Below are 26,325 nucleotides of genomic sequence, written 5' to 3'. Positions count from 1 at the left end.
TAATCAAATAATTGCTCAAAGAAATCTTTTAAATCCCATTCATCAAAGTTCATAGACACCTTCTGAGTGTAGAAGTCATATGCTGTACCTGTCAGGTAATAAGATAGTACAAATACTTGACGATCTTTAGGAACTTTACCATCAATTAAATAGGTAGTTCCCTCGGACACAAATCGATTAAACATTCGAGAGTCAGGAGTACCATCATACTCCTTTGGAGCGATGGGTTTTAGTCCCGACTTACGAGATGTATTTGATTTCTTCTTCTTTTTCTTTGATTCACGCGGGTCTGACCTATCCGTAGATTTAGACATCCCACGGTCTCCTTGATTAGGATTAGGACTGGGGTTATTGTCCTCGTCTGTACTGCTGTCCGACGAGTCATTGCTTGGATCTCCATCGTCTCCCTTGTGAGTTCCTAGGCGATCCATGTTGTCCAAAGTACGGGCCAAATAACTATTTGGCGCTAATTGATTAATTGCCCGACTAGTTGCCATTTTTGCCCCTTGATTCGGTGGCCTAAGGTACTGATTACCAGGTACTGGGGTACCTAGCACTCGTTGATGATTTGCCTCATCGTTAATGGTCTTATGTTTAGATTGCTTAATCTTATTTACAAGGTTTTTCTTTTGTTTAAATGCTTCTTTAAGCCTCTCGAGTTCTGCTTGCTGCGCTTCAAGACTCATTTCAGTGTCATCAAGGTCAATATCACCCCATTCACGGGGATCTGGGCCTTTACTGAAGTGAGTTAAAGTTGTGTGTGTGCGAAGCTTGCAGACTCCGTCTGCAATGTCCAAGGTTGTAGATAATGTCTGAATGGTGTAGCAAGATGCAAGTTGGAGTTTTAATTGAGAGAAAATCAAAACAGATCGATCCTTGCCGAGTGCGATTCACTCCGAGACAAGGTGGACGAAATGTGAGGGAAAAAAAATAGCTCTGTATTCCACTAAAGTCTTGTCTCCCACTACCTAAGTTAATATATAGTAATTTGTTATCTTCGCCAAGCTGTTACTGCTGCGTGCTGAGCCAGACACCACCTCCTCCGTGACACTCGTTTCCTTGTTCGTTGCGCCTGTGGGCGCTTTGACAGGGGCTCATCAATGCTTGGCGGTCGTGGTTATTTCCTTATTCGACCCCCCTTGGCGAGTGTGGCGCACGCACTCGTATGCTGTAGTTTGAAAAGACTTATCTTGCATTTTGTCCCTTATCTTCCCCTGTGTGTGATAAGGTCATCGGTGCAGCGCTCCTGTATCACGTCGGAAGTCGCATCCGTCGGCACAGCTATGGGCTTTTGCTCTGTCTCGTGACGCCAGGCTTTTGCTATCGCGCGCGCTTTTGATCGCAGACGGTAGTGGGTTCCCACACCTCCCCGGTACTATAAATGTTGACCTCCGTGTCAACCTGGAAATGCCCATCCAAACACTCAATTCGGACTTCAGCACCACTTTCATCATGCTTAGAGTTTTCACCGAAAACAGTATCCACCGAATCAACCTCTTTGCTACCGAACACTGGCACCGAGACACGAGCTTTACGGTTGCCGCCGGCATGCGCGTCATTACGGAGGGCAGCCATGGACCGCGAGGCGACTTCTTTAATTTTATCCACTTTCTTAATGCCGTGGTAAGCCTAACCATTCTGCAAATGTTTCCACGTATATTAACCTATGGTGTGACAGCGCGGCATGGCGAGCAGCCGCCACGCGATGCGGGAGCTTGACTTGATAGTCAGTGTCTTTGACCGTGACCTCGTCACGTTCCAGAGTGCATTGGAACGAGGATCTGCGGACCGTGTTCCCCAGTGTGCTCAACGCGATGCCATTGCAGCAGTCTACACCATTATAAATGGGGAGCAACGCGAGCGGTTTGATATAACCTCGTGGTATATTGAGCAGATCGAGAAGGCTATTTATGGGGAGGACGATTCCATTTACGTTTCCTCTGACAGTGGGACCGATGACATGCCACTTTTGGAAGGCGAGAACGAGGCCAGGGATGAAGGCGAGCCGGAACAGGATGTCACAGAGGTGATTCCAGACAGTGGTTTGCAGTGGGGCATTAGGAGCGGGCGTCGGGTGTAATAAATAGTTATTTGTTGCTTGTTTTTTGTTTATTTGACAGTTTTTTAATCGGTCGATTCTAAGTGACAGTCCTTGAGAGAAAAGAAATTTTTATAGATTAGTAGGGTTGGCTGCAAGATTGGGACGGTGTCAAAATTCGACGTCCAATACATTTCCGCTGTCGTGAGTATTCTCTTCAACGTTGGCGAGGTCATCGTCAACCATGGATGTAACAGGAACCGACGCTAGGGTCCGTGGGAAATAAGGAATCAGCCTGAACACTGCAAAGCGCAAGCGGGATATGGCTCCATCTAGCTCGCTGAGAATATATGAGCCTCCTTGTGTTCGTTTCACTACCAGCATTGGTCCGACATATCGAGGTTTTGTCTTGTTTTGTAGGCCCTTGTCGAAACGTGAATTTCTGATAAGCACTAGACTTCCCGGTTTAAAGTCAAAATCGGTCCTGTTTTCCATGTGTTTCTTCTCTAGCTGTTGCACTGCTGCCCAACGCAACTTGAATACCTGTTCCTTGACACGTTGTAAGTCTGCTGGCCGCTTTTGAAGCATTCTAGCTCGATGTGCAATAAGGTCTGTTGTCGATACCAAGGACTCCAAAGGCGGTGCTAAATAGGTTGCTTCAGCGAGATCAAAAGGGAATAAAGGCTCGACGCCGTGTGCGAGGTAGTAGGGTGAATAACCCGTCGACTTTTGTATGGTAACTCTCTCCGCCCAGAACACCGAACTCACCACATCCAGCCACCTTGACTCGTCCCCTCTGCAGGCTTTTATTATTGCTTCTCGTACATCATAATGCCTACGTTCAACCGGGCCTTGTGCACAAGAGTTATAAGGAGATATTCGGATGTGGTGAATATGATATCGTTCTGCAAGATGTTTGGCAGCAAGCAGGTACTGGGGGGCATTGTCTGTCACAATCACTTCTATTGCACCCCACCGTGTCAGGATCTGAAGCAGGAAAGCGGCTATTTCCGTATAGTCGTCGGTTCGAGTGGCCACCCATTCGGGGTATGATATTAACGAGCAACGGGCGTGTATTATGTAGCGGAATCCGCGCACTTTTGGCATGAGCATAGTGTCAACATAAACCTTTCTGAAAAGCCCTGCCGGCATTGGCACTGTCGCTGGTATCGAAACTTTCATGGTATTTCGGGTCTGGCATTCGTGACACGTCTTTATAAACCATTTGACATCCAATTCCAGATCTGGCCACCAGAATCGTTCGAGAAGTCGCATCCGCACTGTATAGATCCCTTTATGACCTAAATCATCGTGTGCTTGTTTGAGAAGTTTGTAGCGTAGCTCGGGCGAAATGACAAGTTTGTGTCTGCCATGCCTGTCCTTCCTCCACAGCTGCTTGTCCAAGATGAAGTAGTTTGATACCAGACGAAGAAATTTGGTATATTCTGCGTCAGACATGTTGTCTGGTCGCTTGGGTGCTTCTAGAAACATATGAACTGCTTCGAGGTCCCGATCGCGCGCTTCGCTTTTGCTGTTACGAGGAATAGCCATATTGACATGTATTGCTGCTACAAGAGCAGATGCATCCATTCGTAATGCTTTGTTGTTACTGGTGACTTGAGCCGCACGCACAGCCTGGTGGTTCAAGCACTCTATTGCAAAGGAATATGCATTATCTATCCAGTCGTCATGATCTTCTGCTTCGTCTGGATCATTGTCTGCTTTGGGTCGCCTCGATAGTCCGTCCGCAGACGCATGGTCTTTGGCAGGGACGTGCCGAAGTTTGAAGTCAAATAGGAGGATACCCGCGATCCACCGGTTTATGGTTGCGCTCGGTTGGATATCTGGATTGTTGATCATACCTTTTATGTATTTTGCATTGACCTCCACCACTAAGTTGTGCACGCCGACTATGAACACCCGGTACGCTTTGAGTGCCCGGAAGAGGCCATAGAGCTCAATTTTTGCTTGTGAATATCGCTGCTCGCGTTCGTTCCATGTTATGGAGCCAAATCTGCACGGGTATCTTCTCCCATCGTCACCCAGCTGTGATAGAATAAATCCTACCGCGATGCACGACGAGTCTACTGCGAGTATAACCTCGTTTCCAGATGTGTAGTCGATTGCCCTGATAGCCGGACACGTTCTGGCCAGTATCTTCATCTTCTCCAGTGATGCAAACTGAGTCTCCCCAAACTCGAAGTCCATGTCCTTTCGGGTGAGCTGTACAAGCGGTTTGGCATGAATAGCAAAATCCTTGATGAACATTTGTATGGTCCCTAGTGTACCCAGAAAGCCACGGACGTCCGTAAGGTTTTGTGGAATTGGCCAATCTGTTATTTTCTGAACCCGTGATTCGTCTGGCACGCGACCATTATACGTGCACTTATGTCCAACAACAATGGCACTTTCGACACACAGGAATGACTTCGCCGCTGAGAACGTACCCCCTGCGTGTTTGATTCGTTGGATCACCCGATTTACATTCTGGAGATGCTCCCATACAAAGCGCCTAATCCCTGGGTTTTCTCTGATCGTTTCAAAGGATCCCTCTTCCAGTTCATATTGCGTTGCCGGCCCTTTCACTGGAATATCGTCCACAAAGGGCATTGTTATATGGGGAATCTCATCTTGTAGTAGAAATGTTGTGTCGCCGTGTTGGATTTGCATCGAGTTTGTGTACCCCATTGGAATAGATGTCAATCGGAAGGTGCCTAAAGGCGTCTGGAATGTTGTCAAATCGCGTGATTCGACTGCCAGAGACCGTTGATCAAACCCTACAAACAGATCAAACACTGCATAGCAGCCTCGTCCGCCAAAGGCTTCAGCATACTGTTCTACCATGGGCGGAAGTGCGCTATCCTTAATTGAGACCGCATTTAATGGTTGTAAGTCGTGCACAATTCGTAGAGATTTCCCATCTTTCTTGAGTACACAAAACCAACGCGACCGGTACGATGAATTTGATGGTTCATATATTCCCGACGATATTTTGTTTTTGATGACCTCTACCACTTGATGGAAGATTCCTGGAGGAATGGGGATGTTACGCAGAACCCATGGGACATGTTCAATAGTGGGTATCACCACTGGGTCGAAATACTTGTCACTAAACTTTCCTTTCTCGGATTCATCCCATGCGAACGCGGTTTTGTGTAACAGTATTATGTGGTGCACCAATTTCTCTTCCTCTGGCCAGAGGAATCCGTCTGGGTTAACTTTCATGGCTTCTTTTCTTTGTAGTGTGTATCGTTGTCCTGGTGTAAATTCGGGCGGTCTGGTCGGAAGAGCAGGCAGATCTGCAAGCGGGTCTGACGGAATGCGTCGTACAATGCGAAACTTTTCGGGTAGCGTTGTTGCGACGGGTTTAATTTGATTGGCGACTTTTTTATATGCGAGCGATGCGTTTTGATTTCGGTTATCAGACGTGTAATAGCGAGAAAAGGAATTGGATTGAGAAATAGAAACATTTGACGTATTTATGATGTGAAGACTCTGGTCTCCTCGATTTATATTCGATTCATCAACCCCTAAAAATCCACACTGACTGTGGCGGCTGTTGTGCTGCTTCGGTCCCGTTTGCGAGTTGGAACTGTTATTTCCGCTCCAGAGTTAGGATCAATCATAGTTACTTCAGATGACCCGTCCTCAAAGTGCCTAGTGACCAGACGCGTGAGGCACATGAAAGGCAGTCCTACCAAGAGTTCATATGGTGCGTTTTGGACCACTTGCACCTGCACATAGAAGTCATATCCTCCAATGGATATCTTCAGGTTTTGTATGAGTCCGAGTGTCTTGTCCTTGCTTGCATTGGCTGACTCCATAACCATCACATGGTCGGACCTGATTGGAACTGCCAGCTTCTCCCAGATGTCCTTCCTGATTCCAACAATTTGGGACCCTTCATCCATGATCCCTTCGACCTTCATGTCCCCAATGGTAAAGTCTAGACATCTCAACTCTTGTACATGGTCTGCCACTACCATCCCTTCTTTGTTGGGCAAGAGCGAAGCAAGGTAAGCCGAGTATTCTTCACTCTGAGGCATTCCTACTACCATGCTAGACCCTGTCTGCTCGGTAGGGATGCGTCTGGCCGTAGTCAGGTCCTTGAACTGTCTCCTCACCTCTGGTGCCACTGCCAGCAGTTCCCTGTTGGACAGCGTCACTGTGGCGTCTAGTGCTGTATCCAGTACTTTCTTCACGATTTTTACCTCTTCTATGGGTGTAGAGTACCTGAAATGTGTACTGTTGGCCGAGTGCGATGCAGGTATGGTTGGAACGGCCGGTGCGAGTGTCTTGGTCGGGTCGTGGGAAATCGTATCTGCCGCCTTGGTTTTGCTTCTCGTTGCTGGTCCCCCGGTTCCCTTGGTCCCGAAGTACTTCTTTCTGGTATCGTCAATTTTCTTTTGTGTAGATGCCACAAGCGATTCCATGATTTGTAAGTCCTCAATTTCGCGTTCTGTCAGGGTTTCTCCAATTTCCCCTCTTTATCTTTACAGAATTATCTTATCCTTTCATTATCTTATCAATTATCTGATTAGATAGTTTATTTCTTTCATCACAGCCTTCTTGCTCCACTTCTTTCTAGTAAATTCTATATGATTCCTAGTCTTACTCATCCTTTTTCTATATGATGTCACTTTTATTCTTTAACCTTCCTTTATGATGTAATGTAGGGAATATTCTAGAATAGCTGTAGAGTATAAATACTGGACTTGTAGGTAGCTGTAGCTTCAGCTTCAATCTCTTAGGATATCCACTATCATTGGTGTGATCTCTTAGAACCATTGAATCTCTCTCACTCTCTTATTCTCTCTTTGCTCTCTTACTCTCCCTCTGCTCTCTCTCTCTCTCTCTTGCTTAATCTTTGTTGGTGGCCTTGTCACACTGATTATAGTGTTGCCCTGACAGAAGATTGAAGCTCTCTCAAGACAACTCCACCATCTCTCTTTCAACACCAAACTCTTCACCTCTTCAACCTCTTCAACACCATTACCTCAACCTTCTTCCTCCACTTCCAACCCACCAACCTCTTCATCAACCTCTTCACCAATCTTCTTACCAATCTCTACATCTCCACCAATCTTCAATATCCTACTCAAAACCTTTCCTCAAAACCTTTCCTCAAGACCTTTGGCTCATCATCTTTCCTACTCTCTGTTGTGTGCTGTGTGTGAACTTAGTAGATAGGGATACCAACTGTTGGGGCAGACACAGTCCTACTAGTGTTCTGTTTTTGGTGGTCTAGGAAATATCCAGTAACCCTGTGATCCTAGGTTTAGAGCCCTGAGTGGTGTGACAACTGGGTATCCAGTAGATAGATATTTTTTTTAGAATACTTAGTATAGTTTCAAGGGCACTTTCAGTAGATAGCTTCTCCCACACACACATCAGAGAGCCTACCTACTCCTACCCATGGACATGGACCCCTCCCAATTGCCTCCCACCACTCCTTCTGTGGAAGAGCTCATGCATCAGGTCCAGCTCCTTACCCAAGAGTTGAATTTTCTTAGACAGCAGCAGCAGTCATTATCCACTCCACCACACCCTCAGCAACCAGTCAGTCAGTCACCATCACCACCACCACCACCACCTGCTGCTCTAGATATTCACTCTTTCCCTACCCCTCATGTTGCCCCTTCCTGTTCACACTCTGCCATTAAAGTCTCACCTCCAGATCCATTTGATGGTTCTATGGAGAAGGCAGAAAACTTCCTCAGTCAGCTTAAATTATATTTCTATGGGAAAGGGATTACAGATGACTTTCAGAAAGTTATTTGTGCTCTATCTCATATGAAAGGAGGTACTGCTGGGAAGTGGGCATATGAGAAGACTAAAGTAATAGACAATGCTCAGTCCCAAGAAGGTCTTTGGGCTGACTTTGTTTATGAATTTAGGGAAGTGTTTGCAGATCCAGACCCCTCCAACACAGCTAAGCATAAAATGCACATGCTCAAGCAAGGCAGACAGACTGCTGATGAGTATGTTGCTAGCTTCAGGGCTCTGATCTCAGATACTGGGTATAATGATGCTGCTTTGGTAGACCAATTCAAGGCTGGGCTTAATGAAAATCTCAGGAATGCAGTCTACTATGTTCCTGACATGCCCAAAACCTTGGATGGATGGATTAAATGGAGTACTAGGCTAGATAGGCAGTGGAGACAGAGTGAGGCCTTTACCAAGTCTCTTTCCTCCTCCTCTTCTTCTCCCTTCCTTAAAGCCCCAACTCCCAAGGCTGGTCCTAAGCCTACTCCAAATCCTCCAGTCTTTTCCAACAGCAGCTCAAGGACCTTTGGTGCTCAGGCAAAGCAACCAGATGTAGTTCCCATGGAGGTTGACTCTGGATGGAAGTCAGTTAGGCCAATTGTTTGCTTCAAGTGCAGAAAGCCTGGTCATAAGGCTGTAAACTGCAGGTCATCAGTTAACATCAATGCTATGACCCATGAAGAACTGGCTGACTACTTTGGGAAATTAATCTTGGAAGGCAAGGAGCAGAAAGATGAGGAAAAGAAAAATTTTTAGAAGCACCATTGGTGAAAGACATGTCCCAATGGAATAGATTTAATGTACTAGAAAATGAAATTGACAGACTTGATCCTCAGTCTTCAGATTCTGGTGCAGAAATCATGTCTGCTTCTTCCTCTCTTTCTACCTTCCCTGAAAAGATCTACATCCTCAACCATAATCCTAAAACCTCTACCCATTTGTCTGTCATCTTAAAGACAATGGACACAGAGAAAAGGTTATCTGTTGATGCTTTGCTTGATTCTGGAGCTACTGGCCTCTTTCTGCATTCTGGTTTTGTGAAGTATCATAATCTCAACACAAGGAAACTTCCTAGAGCCATTCCAGTCTATAATGTTGATGGTACTCTCAACAAGAGTGGCTCTATCCATGAGGAAGTAGACTTAATTATGGTACACAAAAACCATACAGAAAGGGCCACCTTTGCTGTTTGTGACTTGGGAGACAAATCTGCTATTATTGGACATACTTGGCTTTGGCACCATAATCCAGATGTTGATTGGAAGACAGGGGATGTCCAGTTTATTAGATGTCCCTCTGACTGCCAAATGGAAGCCAAAAGAGCCAGAAGAAAGAGGCAGAGAATAGCTGCAGTCAAAAGGAGGAAACTCCCTCAATTTGATGAAGAAGAAGATGATTCTATTGAAGATTCTTCTGATTCTGAGATTGAGCCTGAGGACAGAATTTTCATCTCATACCTGCATCCTCAGAAGCAGTCTATTAATGCTACTTCTACTATGTCTCAAAGATTAGCAGAAGAGTCTCATCAGCAAGCTGATTCCCCTAAGAAAACCTTTGAAGAAACTGTTCCTAAGCACTATCATCAGTTTAAAGGTGTTTTTTCAAAGGAATCTTTTGATAGGCTACCAGACAGAAAGCCTTGGGATCATGCTATTGAGCTGAAACCTGGTTCTGAACCTTACAGATCCAAGATTTATCCTCTTTCTCCCAATGAACAAAAGGAACTTGATGCCTTTTTAGAGGAAAATCTGAAGTCTGGCAGGATTAGACCCTCCAAGTCACCTATGGCCTCCCCTGTATTCTTTGTCAAGAAGAAGGATGGATCTCTTAGGCTTGTCCAGGACTATAGGAAACTGAATGAAATGACCATCAAGAACTCCTACCCCCTTCCATTGATTTCTGACATCATCACCAAACTCAGCAAAGCCAAATACTTCACCAAACTTGATGTTAGGTGGGGATTTAACAATGTCAGAATCAAAAAGGGAGATGAATGGAAAGCAGCCTTTAGAACCAATAGAGGGCTGTTTGAACCATTGGTCATGTTCTTTGGTTTAACCAATAGTCCTGCTACCTTCCAAACTATGATGAATGATATCTTTATTGAGCTCATTGATGGAAATGTTGTCATTGTCTACATGGATGACATTTTAATTTTCACTGAGACTCTTGATCATCATAGAGAGGTAGTCAAGCAAGTTCTGCAAATCTTAGAACAGAACAAACTCTACCTTAAAGCAGAGAAATGTGAATTTGAAAAGGAAAAGATTGAATATCTTGGACTAATCATTTCACAAGGCAGGATTGAGATGGATCCTGTCAAGGTAGAGGGAGTTTCTAAATGGCCTGAACCTGAAAATGTCAAGGATGTCCAATCATTCTTGGGATTTGTTAATTTTTATAGAAGGTTCATAGAGGATTTTGCAGACATTGCTAAGCCCCTTCATGAATTGACAAAGAAAGGAACAGTCTGGAGATGGAGTCTTAGACAGCAGGAAGCCTTTGACCAGTTAAAGAAGAAAGTCACTTCTTCACCTGTCTTGATTTTCCCTGATGATAACAAGCCATATAAAGTTGAAGCAGACAGTTCAGATTATGCTACTGGGGCTGTTTTATCTCAGGAAGGATCAGATGGGAAATGGCATCCTGTAGCCTTTATGTCTAAGAGTCTATCTGAAGTAGAAAGGAATTATGAGATCCATGACAAAGAGATGCTGGCTATTATCAGAGCACTAGATGAATGGAGACATTATCTTGAAGGAACCCAATATTCCTTTGAGATTTGGACAGACCACAAAAACTTAGAGTACTTTATGGTTGCCCAAAAGCTCAGCAGAAGGCAAGCCAGATGGTCACTCTTCCTGTCCAGATTTGATTTTACTCTTCATCATAGGCCTGGTAAAAGATCTCTTAAGCCAGATGCTTTGTCTAGGAGACCAGATCATAAAAAGGGAGAGAATGATAACCAAAATGTAGTTCTCCTCAAACCTTCCTACTTTAAAATCCAGGCTCTCAAGCAGGGTCATGCTACCATTACTGGTGCAGAAAATGATCTTCTTAAGAAGATTAGAGAAGCTAAGGAGATGGATGAAAAGGTGGTCAAGGCAGTTCAGGAGCTCAAGAAATCTTCTACCAAGAAGATTGAAGGACAGGAATGGTCAGAAGAACAAGGCCTTATTCTCTACAGGGGGAAGGTGTATGTTCCCAAGGACAAAGATCTTAGAAGAAAGATTGTGGAACTGCACCATGATGCCTTCATTGCTGGACATCCAGGGAAATGGAAGACAATTGAGCTAGTCTCTAGGAATTATTGGTGGCCAGGAATGTCACATTTTATTGCAGCCTATACCAGAGGTTGTGATAGATGCAACAGAACCAAAACCTTTCCAGCCAAACCTCTTGGTCTTTTAATTCCTACTGAGATTCCCTCTGATGTCTGGCAATGCATCTCTGTGGACTTTATTATGGGGTTACCAGAATGTCAAGGGTATAATGCCATTATGGTGGTTGTGGATAGACTTAGTAAAATGATCCACATTATCCCTACTACAGATGAAGTCACTTCTGAAGGGACAGCCAGACTATACAGAGATTATGTCTGGAAACACCATGGCTTACCCATTAAAATTCTGTATGATAGAGGTCCACAGTTTGTCTCAAGGTTTATGAAAGAACTCAACTCAATACTTGGTATCCAGACAGCCTCATCTACAGCCTACCATCCCCAAACTGATGGTCAGACTGAAAGAGTTAATCAAGAAATTGAGCAGTATCTTAGACTCTTTATAAACCATAGACAAGATGATTGGGTTGAATGGTTAGCTCTAGCTGAATTCTCTTATAACAATAGAGTTCAGGCTTCAACCAGGCAGACACCATTCATGCTCAATAATGGCAGACATCCCAGAATGGGCACTGAACCCCTTAGAGATAGTAAAATGGACACTGTGGATACCTTTGTGAAAAATATGGAAGAAGCCAGGAAAGAAGCAGAGTCTGCACTTAGAAAAGCTGCTGATGATATGGCTAAATTCTATAATAGACACAGAGGTACTCCAACTCAGTACAAAGTTGGGGATTTGGTATGGTTGGATGGCAAGGACCTCAAAACTGATAGGCCCTCCAAGAAATTGGATGATAAAAGATATGGGCCTTACAAAATTACCAAAGTTATTAGCCCTAATGCCTATGAGCTTAAGCTGCCATCTACCATGAAAATCCATCCAGTGTTCAATGTGGTTAAACTTCTACCTTATCACCCAGATATTGTAGGAAGAAAGCCTCCTTCTAGACCACCTCCTGTCATTCAAGGAGAAAATCCTGAGTGGGAAGTTGAATTTATCAAGGACAGCAGACTTTTTAGAAACAAACTTCAATATTTGGTCAAGTGGAAGAACTATCCTAATGAAGAATGCACTTGGGAGCCTGCAGAGCATTTGAAAAATGCTTCTAAGGCTATCAAGGACTTCCATGCCAAACATCCTTCAGCACCTAGAAGGATTTCTGCTGTGACCTTTGATAGACTTTCTTTCACTCCTATTATTAACTTTACTGAACCTCCTCCTCTTCTTAAACCCTCTAAACTAACCCATCCATGTGCACATTGTGGAAAATGTGCCTTAGAGAGGGGGTGATGTCAGGGTTTCTCCAGTTTCCCCTCTTTATCTTTACAGAATTATCTTATCCTTTCATTATCTTATCAATTATCTGATTAGATAGTTTATTTCTTTCATCACAGCCTTCTTGCTCCACTTCTTTCTAGTAAATTCTATATGATTCCTAGTCTTACTCATCCTTTTTCTATATGATGTCACTTTTATTCTTTAACCTTCCTTTATGATGTAATGTAGGGAATATTCTAGAATAGCTGTAGAGTATAAATACTGGACTTGTAGGTAGCTGTAGCTTCAGCTTCAATCTCTTAGGATATCCACTATCATTGGTGTGATCTCTTAGAACCATTGAATCTCTCTCACTCTCTTATTCTCTCTTTGCTCTCTTACTCTCCCTCTGCTCTCTCTCTCTCTCTCTTGCTTAATCTTTGTTGGTGGCCTTGTCACACTGATTATAGTGTTGCCCTGACACGTTCGGTAGGTGGTGCAACCTCGTTGTGCGCAAAGTCCATCGCGGCGGCGAAAGCCGACGTCGTGGGAATCTCCCATTTGAACTCCGAACCTGCACTCACCATGTTTGATGATACAGTTGGCGAGTTAGCAGATTTGCTTTTATGCCAGTTATCAACACGTTCCATGATATTCCTTCCCGGTGCGGTTCGAGGAGTGACACGTGTCCCATCTGGTAGCACCAAGAAATTTTCGCTATTGCGCACACAGAGCCCCTTTTTGATATATTCCACCGCTTTGGCACAACTATGTTGATAATGTGATGGATCAGAGCAGAAGGAACAGTCGTTGTTGCGAGGTGTAGGTGCTCCTTGAGTTTGCAACGTCGGGTACCCTTGATTCTGGGCGTTTTGGTACACGTTTGATGGAGCATGTTGTAAGTTCATCTGTTTTATGAGTTCCAGTGCCAGGGCACTCATGTTGAAGTTGCTCGTTTGTTGCAGTGCTGGAGCAATACTAGATATATCAAAATGCTCGCGCTTGACTGAGGGAGACGCTTCGAGTGCTGGCGCCACAATTTCGGTGTCGTCGTGGTTGCAGGATAATATGAATAGTGCTGCCTCGCATATTTGGTTTAGCGTGTAAGGGTCGTCACTGTGATGCTTCGGGTTTTCAGCCCTTAGCTGGGCTCGGACCTGTACTCTGAAGGCATAGTCTAGACCTCTCATGAACAGGTTACTTATTTCACGATCGTTCAACTTGTTTTTCGATTTAAGAAACCGTGAAATTTTCGAAAATGCGCGGTAATATGTTCCAAATTGTTCCGAGTTCGTGATTTGTCCGGCAGCTTGTTTTTCAGTGAGCATTTCCAGATTTGCAACTGAGTATTTCCTGTCTCCTGTCGATCCGGGATACTGTGCAAGCAGCTCGCGTTTGAAAGCAATCCAGTCATCGCCTGACGAGGTATCTAAACCGCTCCATAGCTCGTGTTCGTCGCTTCCTGGGGCATAACGAATCGTCCAATCGATGGTCTGCTTGGGGGTAAGCTCACAGCTCGTTGCTAGCTGTTCAATGTCGTCTAGAAACATAGGAAGTGACCCCGCAGTTCCATCGAACTTGGGAGCGGAGCTATGGTTCTTGCTAGGCATATTTGGTGGCGCCATCTTGGTTGCAATTCCCCAATTTACTGGAACAAATGTGGGTCGAGTCGGGGACGATTGTGCAAAGGCGTTCGATGAATCCGATGACGAATCGGTTTCAGATAAAGGCTGGCGGTAGTGAAAATAATGGGGAAAATATGTAGGTGTTGGACGCGTTTCCGTGGCGTCTTGGGTGTTCTCGAGTCCCTCCTTGTTTGGGGCACTCAAGAATCAAGGATAGGGTGGTTTACAACCTTTAGAACCCCTCGCGGTGGGCTCCAGTTGAAGTGAGTTAAAGTTGTGTGTGTGCGAAGCTTGCAGACTCCGTCTGCAATGTCCAAGGTTGTAGATAATGTCTGAATGGTGTAGCAAGATGCAAGTTGGAGTTTTAATTGAGAGAAAATCGAAACAGATCGATCCTTGCCGAGTGCGATTCACTCCGAGACAAGGTGGACGAAATGTGAGGGAAAAAAAATAGCTCTGTATTCCACTAAAGTCTTGTCTCCCACTACCTAAGTTAATATATAGTAATTTGTTATCTTCGCCAAGCTGTTACTGCTGCGTGCTGAGCCAGACACCACCTCCTCCGTGACACTCGTTTCCTTGTTCGTTGCGCCTGTGGGCGCTTTGACAGGGGCTCATCAATGCTTGGCGGTCGTGGTTATTTCCTTATTCGACCCCCCTTGGCGAGTGTGGCGCACGCACTCGTATGCTGTAGTTTGAAAAGACTTATCTTGCATTTTGTCCCTTATCTTCCCCTGTGTGTGATAAGGTCATCGGTGCAGCGCTCCTGTATCACGTCGGAAGTCGCATCCGTCGGCACAGCTATGGGCTTTTGCTCTGTCTCGTGACGCCAGGCTTTTGCTATCGCGCGCGCTTTTGATCGCAGACGGTAGTGGGTTCCCACATTACCTTTATTGGGTTTAGACGGTCCTTCGCCTTTAGATACGTCAGATTCATTCCGAGTTATCTCAGGTCTAATCACATTCGTCATTACTTTAGCATTACGCCGTGATATTTGGTCTTTCTGGGATTGGGTTAATGCATTTTCGGCTAATGCAACTGGATCATCTTGATCTGTCTCAGTATTCTGATTTCTTAGATTATTTGGATTATTTCTAATCCAATCATCAAGACGTTCACGCGGTTCAGCCGTCTCGTCAAGTGTATTACTTTGATCAGGCTGTGACCCAACATTTACTCGCGCAAACTCAGCGGCCAAATTGCCCCGAGCGGCCGGCTGTCTTAATTCAAACGGGCTTCTCAAAGATCCTCTTGGATCAAAGGAGTCCTCATCCTGATCATCGTCATGATCAGGTTCTTCAATTTTTGGCTCATCAATGGGCTCAGCCAAATCTGCTACTAATTGCTCATTCCGAGCAGAAGATCCTCGTCCGGATCTAAGTCGAGTAGAGTATACATTTGTTCGAGACATTGTTATAACAAGATTACTAGTACTAGTGGTGTGGGAAAATTGTCGAGATTAAAACACAGATTAAATTTCTATTGCTGAGGTCGTCGGGTGATCAGTCCTCGGGTACCAGACAATAGACAAGTAGATTATAGCTCAAGCAGATATGTTGTCAGTCACGGAAGTCGATCCAGGGTCGAGGAATCGGCGGGTAAAGTTATTGTGGAGCTTGTCAAAAAATATGTGACGGTAGTCAGACTAATTCGTACAGTTACGCTTATTAATCTAAGTACAGCCACACGAGATGAGATATGATTGTGAGAGGTGAGAGGAAAGGTGATAAAACAGACAGCTTAAAGGTTTGGGTTCGTATTTCAAGTTGTTCCTCCTTGGTACAATTTACAACTACTTATATACACTAGATACTTTGGAGCATTGGAGTAGTAATTGGAGTAGGAGGTCATAGTGATGTATATACATATTAAGAGGGTGAGTTTGTAGGAGCAGAATGACGAAGACTAAAGTAAAGTAATCGAAGTGTCATAGCTAGATCAAATCAAAAACTAAAGAGATGATAAGATAAGATAGTTACAATCTGTTCGAGTTGCTACACAGCCATATACGGAGACGTACTTTTGAAAGGTTTCAAGGTCCACCTAAAATGCTGGTATCTGGTACAAGATAGATAACCTGGAGATTCTTCGGTGTGAGTGCAATAAGCCTTCAATCCTTATGATGATTGCCACGTTTTACGATTTTGAATAATATCGTGCAGCTTATCTGCGACCTGAGTAGTCGTCGTGTTGTGACATGAGTGAAGTGTGCCTTTCATTGATAATTCAGAAGAAAGTCGGACCATCCTCGGTCGGTGACTCAGTTTTCCCAGCGGCGTTGCCGGCCGTGGACCTTTTATAGCATCGACACTCCGACGGGAGTTTTGTTGACAAAGATAGGGATTTGACAGGAACACAAGATTATCATTCAAGGACGAGATAATTTATTAACCACTCCAGAGCTACAGATGATGCAAGAAGGTGTATTTTATGAACGTAAACTTAAGTAAGAAATGATCACTGATATTTTTGTTTGTGTGTCAGCGTTCAAGTATTTCTATTTTGCCAATGCAGCCATGTGCTTGTAAAGGGAGAGGTCGAAACTTCGATAGTAATAGGAATAAACACGTTAGCAGCAGTATGATTTATAGATATGTGTCGATCCTTTTTCGCGATTGAAATCTGAGGAGCTGTCTGAAATGAGGAATCGGCGAGTGAAAGAATATTAAGCTGTTAGGGAAGAAAGTACACACCTATAGTAGCCAGTCTCTGGTGTATCCAATGGCGAAACGCCGAACCTCTCTTTACAAAAATAATACAGAATCTGGATCAAGCGGAACTCTTGTACCGTGAACGTTTTTTTATAGCATTGAACAGTGAACCCAATACAAAATGATTTGAGAGGAAGGTTCGTACTGAGTAGGGGAAGATTATACTGATTTAGAATGCAAGTGTTGGCGGCCTTAGCGTGATAATTACAAATGGTACATGATCTACAAAAATATTAGTGCCAGTGGATGGAGATTCTGTGCTTGAATTAAGCGCACATATGTAAATCCATAACGGCATACAAATTACATTTGATACCACGCCAATAGATCTGCGAAGCTTTTTAACAATTAGCAGGCATTGCTGAAAACAAGCCAAGTCGACGTCTTTAACAAATTTGTTTAACTCTCAAGTCTAATCCCCCGACATAATTTACAGCGCCGGTAGACGTTGCGCACGAGGAGATGTACTGGAAGAAGAATCTTACAGCTGATTGCCCTAGATAATCGAAGAAGGGATGATATAGCTTTGTGTACTATTGTTTTTTGCTTCCTGGTTTCCAGTATGCCAGTATCCGCTGCTTAGCTATACGACGTCTTTATAAGCCCCGTTTTGACACCTGATACCCGTGTTATCCCGAGCTGAAAACAATGAGGTGGTGGGAGGAATACTTAACTACACATGTGTCGATATTAGCATAGAAGGGGACAAAGTTGCTTAAAATCGAATTTTAAAAGGTGGTGGGCGTTGGAAATTGCAAGGACTATCGGATCCCAGCTAGGGATTGTAGAAGTTCCACACAGGAAATATGGGAATGAGGTTAAGGAAGACCCTAACATGTCTGCCTCGAGGTTCCGACACAGGTAATTCACTCAGCCACCCAAACACGGGCCGCGGAGAATAAGAGGAGCTAGTGCCTATGTGTGGGATAAAATACGATATGTACAGCAGCAGCACCCATACGCGATTCAAAGGTGAGTCAGAAGTTGAAAACACGACACTGGCTAATTAGCCTGGGGATTTTTCACATTCGTCGCCACTCATGACCCTGTGTTTTGATCAAAAGGCATCCCCTGTGTATTGATTCCCCACAAAGCCCTATCTGTGCTTCACTCCTTCCCTCCACTTGCTCATAGTCATGGCCGACCAACAAATTTCGTCCTCAGATATATCATGGAAGGACTTCATGCCTGGGTTCTTCGACGATCTGTTCAGTTGTACATGTAGGCAAATAACACAATGAAACTGAAGATTTGGCTCACTAACCGTCTCATTGTCTCATGCAGCACCCGAACAACTTTATGATAAATATCTGGGACCAAGTTGGAGGTATAACGAAGATTTTTGGAGTGTCGATGTGTGCCTCCAAGCAGGAAACCACGGTGGCATCAATAATACCGCATTTCCTATACATCATGGTTCACCTTTAGTCATGTACTCACCGTCATCATCCATATCCATAACACCCAATTTATCCGAGGGAGGTGAGATGGTAGTACCGCCCCTCCCTATATCCCAAGGTGTAGGTGAGCATTTGATCAATGAGTATGATCACCAATGTGTGTCATTTTCTTAGATACAAATTACTATTTAGCTAATGAACTTGTTCTTTTACAGTGTCATCCACCCACTTTCCAAGATATATGTTGTGTGATACGCTCAATCAACCAGCATTCAAGGATTCTAACCCGTTGGAATCAACATCCCTCATGTAAGATTCAATTCAGTACCATACCATCAAGCTACTTGTAGCTGACCAAGATAGTGTATCAAGCAACTTCCCGGCTCCATTTGACACGCGATCATTTAACGAGAGTGCCCTTAATAACTTCGCATTTTCAAGCGGGAGTCAAAGTAATCAAGACGACCATTATATGAATCGTAAGCACTTAATTCCAGTGATCTCCAAGTTTTGCGCTTACAGATCAATGTTCACATTTTCCATCTTTACTTGTGGTCATAGCCTCCTATACGATTGGAGGAGGGGAAAACTATTGCAACATATTATCCATCAATGAAAGGAAATACTTGGTGGATAAAAGCTCCGGGGATCTCCCCGTCGAGCATCAACAGAGTAAGCCTGACAGCTATGGAAGGTATGTGCATGTTTTCCCCTTCTCGAATGGTATTTGTTAATGGTCTCCGGTTGGACGTGCCCAGTAACAGGCTATGCGAGAATTCCACGGATTCTCAAGCAAGGTATTAACATTTCCTTCATTCTCTGTACACTGTAGAAAATTTTCTGAAAAAGTCGGACCTTGCTCGCAGTCTCGCGGTCAAACAGCCGGCGACCGAGATAAGCTCGGAAGAGAGCCAAGGTCATATCCCCAACTGCATGAAGGGGTTTGACATCAGCGTCACCCGAGAGCGCAAGCAAAGGCGGAATGACAACCGAATCCGGTTCGTCAACCTGGCCGGGATCTAGGTGGAGAAAGGGTGACCAGGGACCAAGAAAAAGGAGATGATCCACATACCGTAAGTGTTCTGTTCATTCACAATCACACACCCTGACAAGCACCTCTCTCGGCAGTATACACCCGCATGTGAGAAACAATGCTGCAGCGCAGCTGGTAGCGACTATAGGGATGAGGGATCCAAAGGTGGTCGACCCAGAAAATGGTGATGCGTCAAGCTCACCATTTTCTTCCGGCCTATGTGACCTCAATGATATCGATGGCCGAGTGCGTGAGAATTTCATGCACATCGGCCGCGATGCTTCTTGACGATCGCTAAAACAGGCGATTTTCAGTAGGATTGTATTCAGATTAGCACTCAATAAAAATACTTCTTGTCTTGCATGCTTTCAAATGAAATTCTGGTGAGCTGAGGATAATGGTCAATAATGGGCATAGGAAATGTACCTTGCAGGGGAAGCAAGGGAAGTTCAAGGGACGTGCAGTGCGGGACTCAACAAAATATATCTTTATCATTTGAACAACCCGCTCTATAAACTCCACTATCTTGCATATTTGCAAACAAAATTTGGGTGAACCCAAATCAACTATTCAAATTTGAGAATTTGATCATGAACCCACAAAGTTGGCTGGAGTAACAACTGATTGATATAAAAAGTTCTACAAAAAGTTCTATTACTTAATTACTACAACAGTCCGTTCGGCAACAATTTTGAGGAAAGGTAAAAACAGATGTTTTCTGAGAAAGTACAAATCAAATACACAGCTTAACAAGACAAAGAATCGACGCTTCCACTCCATCAATTGGAGGGCCAATTCCGGGTGCCATATGCGGGTAACCAATCCCTACAACAACTTACTTGTTCCAAATGTGGCAGATTGATTTACATATCACCCATTTAAGCGTAACGATGATTTGAGACGCCAATCTCTGGACAATATACTTACAAGAAACTAACAAATAATACCAGTGGATACGCGGAACCACGACTAGGAGAATGAAGACTTCAAATATACAACCTGAGGAATTATGGATGCCAGGAAAGCAATCAGAAGCGAAATTTCAGAGTCAGGGAATTATTCAATATGATTGTTGACAAAAGGAGTGATAGAGGCGAGATTTACGAAACGAATACGCAAATATAATTTAGATTTGAGGTCTGAAGTAAGTTATATACGCATTGAACAGGATAATAGCCACTCCGGTAGCCGGCACTTAGAAGTGAGACAAGCGGACGACAGAAAACCACAATCAGAACCCAGCCCAACGTACAATGACAAAAGGTGAGTCGTACGCTCCTGAGGGAAACCTCATGATAGGACATGATGGGGAGATGTGAGGTACAACACAGATTGTTTCCAGAGTTTTCAATGGTCCACAGAGTTTGCGCTATACATGCATATTCAGTCTAGATGACATGGTAGGTCATGGTAGGTCTTGTAAGTTTCCCAGAAAAAAATGGTGAGCGTACATGCTGCCCACAGGAATGAGAACTAAACAGTATATTTTACACTAGAACCCGAATCTACAACACGAAAGAGTTGTAAATAATCAAGACATTCCGTAATTCAAAGACCGTCTGACTAGTCGCATATCGTTCAGGTCGCTTTTATTGATCCCTTTAGTGCTAATCGGACTAATTCACACCTCAGTCTTCGATTGACATCTCCTGGTGGGTAACAGGTTCAAAGAGGTCATCTATTGTCCACATATAAAAGTGCTTAAGGACCAATTGTGCATTTCCCTCTTCCCAAAGAGCAAAGAATAAAGATCGCCCATAAACTTTGGATATATTCGAATAACAACAGTAAGTAAAGAAACCATACAATTACTTGTACTTCAGAAAATATGAGAACAATGACCGTATGGGTCCAAAATCCTGACCTCGCTACTAATACTTGATTTGATCACAGGTCTTTCCTTACGGATAGCCCCGCACGTGAGACACAGTGACCAGGTGAATATTCATCGTCCTTGGGCGTAAAACTGTAGTAATGACCTCCACCAATGAAATCATTTCTACTACTACCATCACGGTTGTACGTTACACATAGGTCCCAGGCAAGTGAAGAATTCTTTCCTGATTCTTCCTCGGGTACGCTGGTAGTAATGATTCCTGTGCGGATGAGTTCCGCCCAAAATTGTAGCCTAAGAGGTACCTTTGTATTAGATGAATAGGTCATAAATTAGTTTAGTAACGTACATGAAGTCACGACAACCTTTCCATCCAACATCGTTTCCAAGTTTGTAGGGAAGAAAGGCGAAGTGATGCATTTTATTTGAAATGACGCAATCTATTATTTCGCCAATAGTAACGCCCTCTCTGAGAGGGTATGATCTTGAGTTGAGGGAACCCTTACTAAAACCTATATATGTTACAAGTTTTACTTCAAAGTTACCGTAGTGGTGATCGACAGCATGTTTAAGTAAAATTGGCTTGGGTAGTATCAAGATAAATCAGCCAGCTGTAAACGAGTAGGTAAATATAAGACTGAACTTACTTGTCCAACCGAAAGTGTATCGGTCTCAAACCCTCCTTTAACAAGTTCCATAGATATGCGAGCAGCATGGAATGTCATATCATTGTAGCAGAATTTCTCGGTGAAAGGGACAAGAGAAACGATATGATTTTGTTCCAGATCATCTTCATTATCGTTTCTCTCATCCTCTTCAGGTTGATACGTAGTAAGATATTCGATGATGAACATTTTGGCACATATACGTCTTATGTTCTCAGGGGTGTGTATTGCGGGCCCTTCAGTGCCATCCCACATACCATGATGGTCAAAGTCCATGATAGGTATATGATCTTCATCAGAAAGGCTCTCCGATGGCGTATCGGATGAGTAATCGGTATAATCATTTGGGCTGGAAGACATCTAAGTACATTGTCAGTAAAGTGTGTCGCCACAGATGGGTCATGCTGCGGAGGGAAAGGAACCGTAAAAGCTCACTGTGGTGATGGTATGGTGTCGATATGGGACTCGTTGTAATTGGACGTTCGGTGGGGAGAAAACTAAGAGAACTGTCGCCTTAAATAAGTTTTCAGGATACTCCTAAACAAAAAATGTGGTGCCACAGTGCACACAAACAATGAAAGCCGGCAACGTGTAGTATGTTTCCTCGACAACCTATTTTGGGTTTATCGCATTACAGATCAGTATGAGAAAGTACCTACAGGACCAAAGGACGATTTTACTCCGGAATTATGGATACACTCATTTTAACTTCCGGAATGTATATCAAGGTTGATTCAGAGCGGCTGGATATTGAGTCATATGCGAAGCTTCCGACAATTGCAACCAAAATTGTGTAAGAATTTATAGTGGACGCAGGCGGCAGGATGAGTATGTGTACAAGGTAAGTTTAAGACTGGTGATAAGTTATAGTCTGTTAAAGGTTTCTTGATGCTACCTTGATGCCACATACGGATGTGCAACAATTTTGGGAAGAATAATTTCAATGCGATCTATATCTTGACTTTAAAATGGTGGCTTGACTCCTCGTGAGTTCAGAGTCATGTTTTGGTCTTCGGACCAATCGGACAATTCGGACCGTTGCTGATGTGTTGGACTTTCAGTTTCCGCCGTCTCCGTAAAAGCTGACACGTTGATTTCCCACTCACCAAGCCTCATCGTACGAACAACCACCTCACAGTCTACTTCTTATGGAATCCACACTAACTACGTCGGAACGGTTGGAAATTGTTCAGCACTGCTGCATGGAGGAAATGAAATCGAATATCCCTCCTGCAAGCCTTTGCACTGTACTGGGAAAATATTTCATCAAATACGGCTTTTGTAGCTATCTAAGATTCCAGTACCACACTCAGAAGTACATCCATAGGATGTCTGCGGAGGACCCAGAAGCTCCACATGTTCCTCAACCGGTGGATTTCTTTAAAGCATCCAAGGGCGAGCTTGAGGATATGGACGACGACTTCGGCGAGCGCGAGGATAGGCGGTGGTACTTTGTGATGGAGAACATTGACGGCGCATCTCCAGCCGACACAGCATACGAGGGAGTGGCGAAGGCAATTCAGTGGCTACGCGACGTGCCTATTCCTCCCGGGGCAGGCATAGGAGACCTTGGAGGCGGATATGCACACAACCAGTTTTTTAAAGATTGCGAGGCACCTCTACGCTTCAAGAGCATTGATGCGCTTGAGAGGTATGTGAATACGGTGCGTAGAAATTTGGATAATGCTATAGTACTCTATTAAATTTATCACCATAGGGAGTCGATTGTTTACATCCATACTCACGGCCACCAAAAGTGAGTTTCGCAGGTGAAAAACTAGTTTTCACCCAGTCGGACATGGCCCGAAGCAACTTTCTACTTGATAAAAGTGGAAAGGTGTGCCTGCTCGACTTCGAGATGATATCGATCCTTCCCGAGTCCTTTGCACAATTTACGGTCCGTGGTAACAGTTTTCGAGACAAAGAGTTTGGAAAAAATGTAGCAGTCTGCTTAAATTGGCCCGTATCTCCCAACTACTATTCGATGGCAAGAGTCAGTGGGATCCTCTTGATGATGGGAAGCGCAAAATTGGGTGAGCTCTTTAATACGGAATCATTTTATCCATTTGCTCATTTTGTTTAGGATTAGATGATAACGGCTTTCCGATTCGGAAAAAAAGAAAAGAACACCTGAAGCCCAAGAAAGAAGGAAAGGTTAATTCTCGAGGGCGCATAGGTGTCAAGCAGCAGAGTTGATACAGACTCGTATATAGACATACTTGTGTACCACTTTAATAGCAGTGCGTACTGGAGGGAGAGCCACTGTGCCAAAGAACTGAGAATGAAGCAGATGGGACCATTGTGTACGGCCAGAAACAGAGCCAGGGCCAAAGTTTCTCTTGTACCAAGCTCACTCTGAGTGTGTCCGACTCCCTCCCTTCCTCTCAATGCACCTACACGAGGTTCACCGACTTGAGGGCAGCGTGCCAATGTGAGTTGCAAGGTGCGTTGACGAGACATTCGTACTCCGTCCTCGTCTTCTGTGCGCAGTGAGCCATATGAACGCATCTAATGTTATTGGTCACTCACCTCCCCCCGTCCTGATATATATACCCTCTATACACCTTGCTCCCCCAACTGCACGACTATTAATATGGTCAGTCCCAACTTGCTGCCCATCATCATACGCTCATTTCTTCAATATGCCACATGTCCTCACTATCAAGCAGGCACCAGCAAATCCTTTCAACATATATAGTCTCGCCACGCATCAACACTGCAGGCTCAGGTAAATGTTGACGACCGTGGGTTAGTTTAGGCGTGTAATTGAGTGACATATACACGGTCGCTACTGGTCTAGACTGCAATCTCACAGTAATGCCACCTTAATGCCGTGGCCAATTACTTTGTTTTTTGTTACCGAGTATTCAGACACAACGGCAGTCAAGTTGAACAGTTTCTTCTTCTAATAGCTACGAATTTGTGCACCGGGTATTTAGGAAAAGAATTACATACTGCATACCATAATGCCATTGTGAAATGGTTTTGTGAGTTGCTCTGATTTGAACTAGTCGTACCAAGTCATCTAGTGGGGATAATCATTTTTGGACTACTGCCTTGGCCGACCCTGACTAGCCGAAAGTTCCGCTGCCTGTGTGCGTCGCCGGTTCTATAAAAGTTGCCATCGAAATCCGACATGAACTTTCCCATCCCCAAACCTCATACAAACAGTCACCTACAGTCTATCTCTTATGGAATCCACACTATTTACGTCAGAACGGTTGGAAATTGTTCAGCACTGCTGCATGGAGGAAATGAAGTCGAGCGTCACTCCTGCACGCCTTTGCACTGTCATGGGAAAATATTTCATCAAATACGGCTTTTGTAGCTATCTAAGATTCCAGTACCACACTCAGAAGTACATCTATAGGATGTCTGCGGAGGACCCAGAAGCTCCACATGTTCCCCAACCGGTGGATTTCTTTAAAGCATCCAAGGGGGAGATTGAGGATATGGATGACGACTTCAGCGAACATGATGATAGACGGTGGTACTTTGTGATGGAGAACATTGAGGGCGCATCTCCAGCGGATACATCGTACGAGGGAGTAGCGAAGGCAATTCAGTGGCTACGCGACGTGCCTATTCCTCCCGGGGCAGGCATAGGAGACCTTGGAGGCGGCTATGCGCATAATAGGTTTTTTAAAGATTACGATGCCCCTCTACGCTTCGAGAGCATTGATGCACTTGAGAGATACGTGAACAAGGTGCGTAAAATAGTGGATAAAGTTGTAATACACCATTAACTATATCATCGTAGGGAGTCGATCATACGCATCCGTACTCAAGGCCATCAAAAGTAAGTTTTGCAGGGGAAAAACTGGTTTTCACCCAGTCGGACATGGCCCGAAGCAACTTTCTACTTGATAAAAGTGGAAAGGTGTGCCTTATTGACTTCGAGATGGTCTCGATCCTTCCCGAATCCTTTGCACAATTTACAGTCCGTGCTATGAGTTTTCAGGACAAAGAGTTTGGAAAGAATGTAGCAGCCTGCTTAAATTGGCCCATCTCTCCCAACTACCGTTCAATGGCAATAGTTAGTGGGATCCTATTGATGATGGGAAGCGCAAAATTGGGTAAGCTCTTTAATACGGAATGGTTATATCTATTTGCTCATTTTGTTTAGGATTGGATGACAATGGCTTTCCGATTCGGAAGAAGAGAAAAAGACACTTGAAGCGCGAGAAAGAAGTAAAGGTTGATTCGTGAGGGATTGTTAAACAATAAACAACTGGGTTACTGCAGAGATATGTACGAAAATACTCATGTACCACTTAAGTAGCAGCGCGCGAAGGGGGGAGAGCCGCCCATGATATCTTGCATATCCTGCCGTACGCGAAATATGAATGAGAGGCTAAAAACATCTGTCCGATAACGTGCTTGTGTGTACAACCTACCCCGAGAGTCCATCTACAGGAAGTACATGAAGAGTGGATGGCTAGGTAATCTTATTCCTCGATAAAACGTCGAAGTCCCCAACAATCGGCCTCGTCCAAACTTCCGTGCCGTTCTGTCGCTATGGGAAGGCGTGATCTGGGCTCTGAACCCTCGTCAGTCCCGTTTGCGAGGTGATCTGGATGGCGTAAAACAAAGCAAGAGAACGATGTTTTCGCGTATTGTCCAGAGTGGATGGATTTGAATAGCCGCCTACT

General features: G+C 44.3%; 6 protein-coding genes across 6 annotated transcripts; 3 read left to right on the top strand and 3 right to left on the bottom strand.

Annotated features, from left to right (window-relative positions):
- Positions 1-1,407: 1,407 nt before the first annotated feature.
- Positions 1,408-2,080, top strand: JR316_0002878 (uncharacterized protein; the record flags this gene model as incomplete). Its single annotated transcript, XM_047888663.1, has 2 exons — positions 1,408-1,623; positions 1,679-2,080. 2 exons carry the CDS (start codon positions 1,408-1,410, stop codon positions 2,078-2,080), a joined length of 618 nt encoding a protein of 205 aa, XP_047751037.1.
- A 10,789-nt stretch (positions 2,081-12,869) lies between these two features.
- On the bottom strand, positions 12,870-14,015 carry JR316_0002877 (uncharacterized protein; the record flags this gene model as incomplete). Its single annotated transcript, XM_047888662.1, has 1 exon — positions 12,870-14,015. One exon carries the CDS (start codon positions 14,013-14,015, stop codon positions 12,870-12,872), a length of 1,146 nt encoding a protein of 381 aa, XP_047751036.1.
- A 739-nt stretch (positions 14,016-14,754) lies between these two features.
- Positions 14,755-15,441, bottom strand: JR316_0002876 (uncharacterized protein; the record flags this gene model as incomplete). The annotated part of the gene is given in 2 exon segments (XM_047888661.1): positions 14,755-15,189; positions 15,208-15,441. The coding sequence occupies 2 exon segments, from the start codon at positions 15,439-15,441 to the stop codon at positions 14,755-14,757; spliced, it is 669 nt and encodes a 222-aa protein (XP_047751035.1).
- Positions 15,442-20,802: 5,361 nt separating this feature from the next.
- On the bottom strand, positions 20,803-22,033 carry JR316_0002875 (uncharacterized protein; the record flags this gene model as incomplete). Its single annotated transcript, XM_047888660.1, has 4 exons — positions 20,803-20,936; positions 21,094-21,302; positions 21,358-21,509; positions 21,656-22,033. The coding sequence occupies 4 exons, from the start codon at positions 22,031-22,033 to the stop codon at positions 20,803-20,805; spliced, it is 873 nt and encodes a 290-aa protein (XP_047751034.1).
- A 788-nt stretch (positions 22,034-22,821) lies between these two features.
- Positions 22,822-23,756, top strand: JR316_0002874 (uncharacterized protein; the record flags this gene model as incomplete). Its single annotated transcript, XM_047888659.1, has 2 exons — positions 22,822-23,337; positions 23,391-23,756. 2 exons carry the CDS (start codon positions 22,822-22,824, stop codon positions 23,754-23,756), a joined length of 882 nt encoding a protein of 293 aa, XP_047751033.1.
- A 1,108-nt stretch (positions 23,757-24,864) lies between these two features.
- On the top strand, positions 24,865-25,799 carry JR316_0002873 (uncharacterized protein; the record flags this gene model as incomplete). Its single annotated transcript, XM_047888658.1, has 2 exons — positions 24,865-25,380; positions 25,434-25,799. 2 exons carry the CDS (start codon positions 24,865-24,867, stop codon positions 25,797-25,799), a joined length of 882 nt encoding a protein of 293 aa, XP_047751032.1.
- Between the last annotated feature and the right edge of the window lie 526 nt (positions 25,800-26,325).

This window comes from Psilocybe cubensis, chromosome 3 (assembly GCF_017499595.1).
Source record: "Psilocybe cubensis strain MGC-MH-2018 chromosome 3, whole genome shotgun sequence".
Taxonomy (NCBI): domain Eukaryota; kingdom Fungi; phylum Basidiomycota; class Agaricomycetes; order Agaricales; family Agrocybaceae; genus Psilocybe; species Psilocybe cubensis.
Note: the sequence above shows the minus strand (reverse complement) of the source record. Positions and strands in the feature narration are given on the sequence as shown.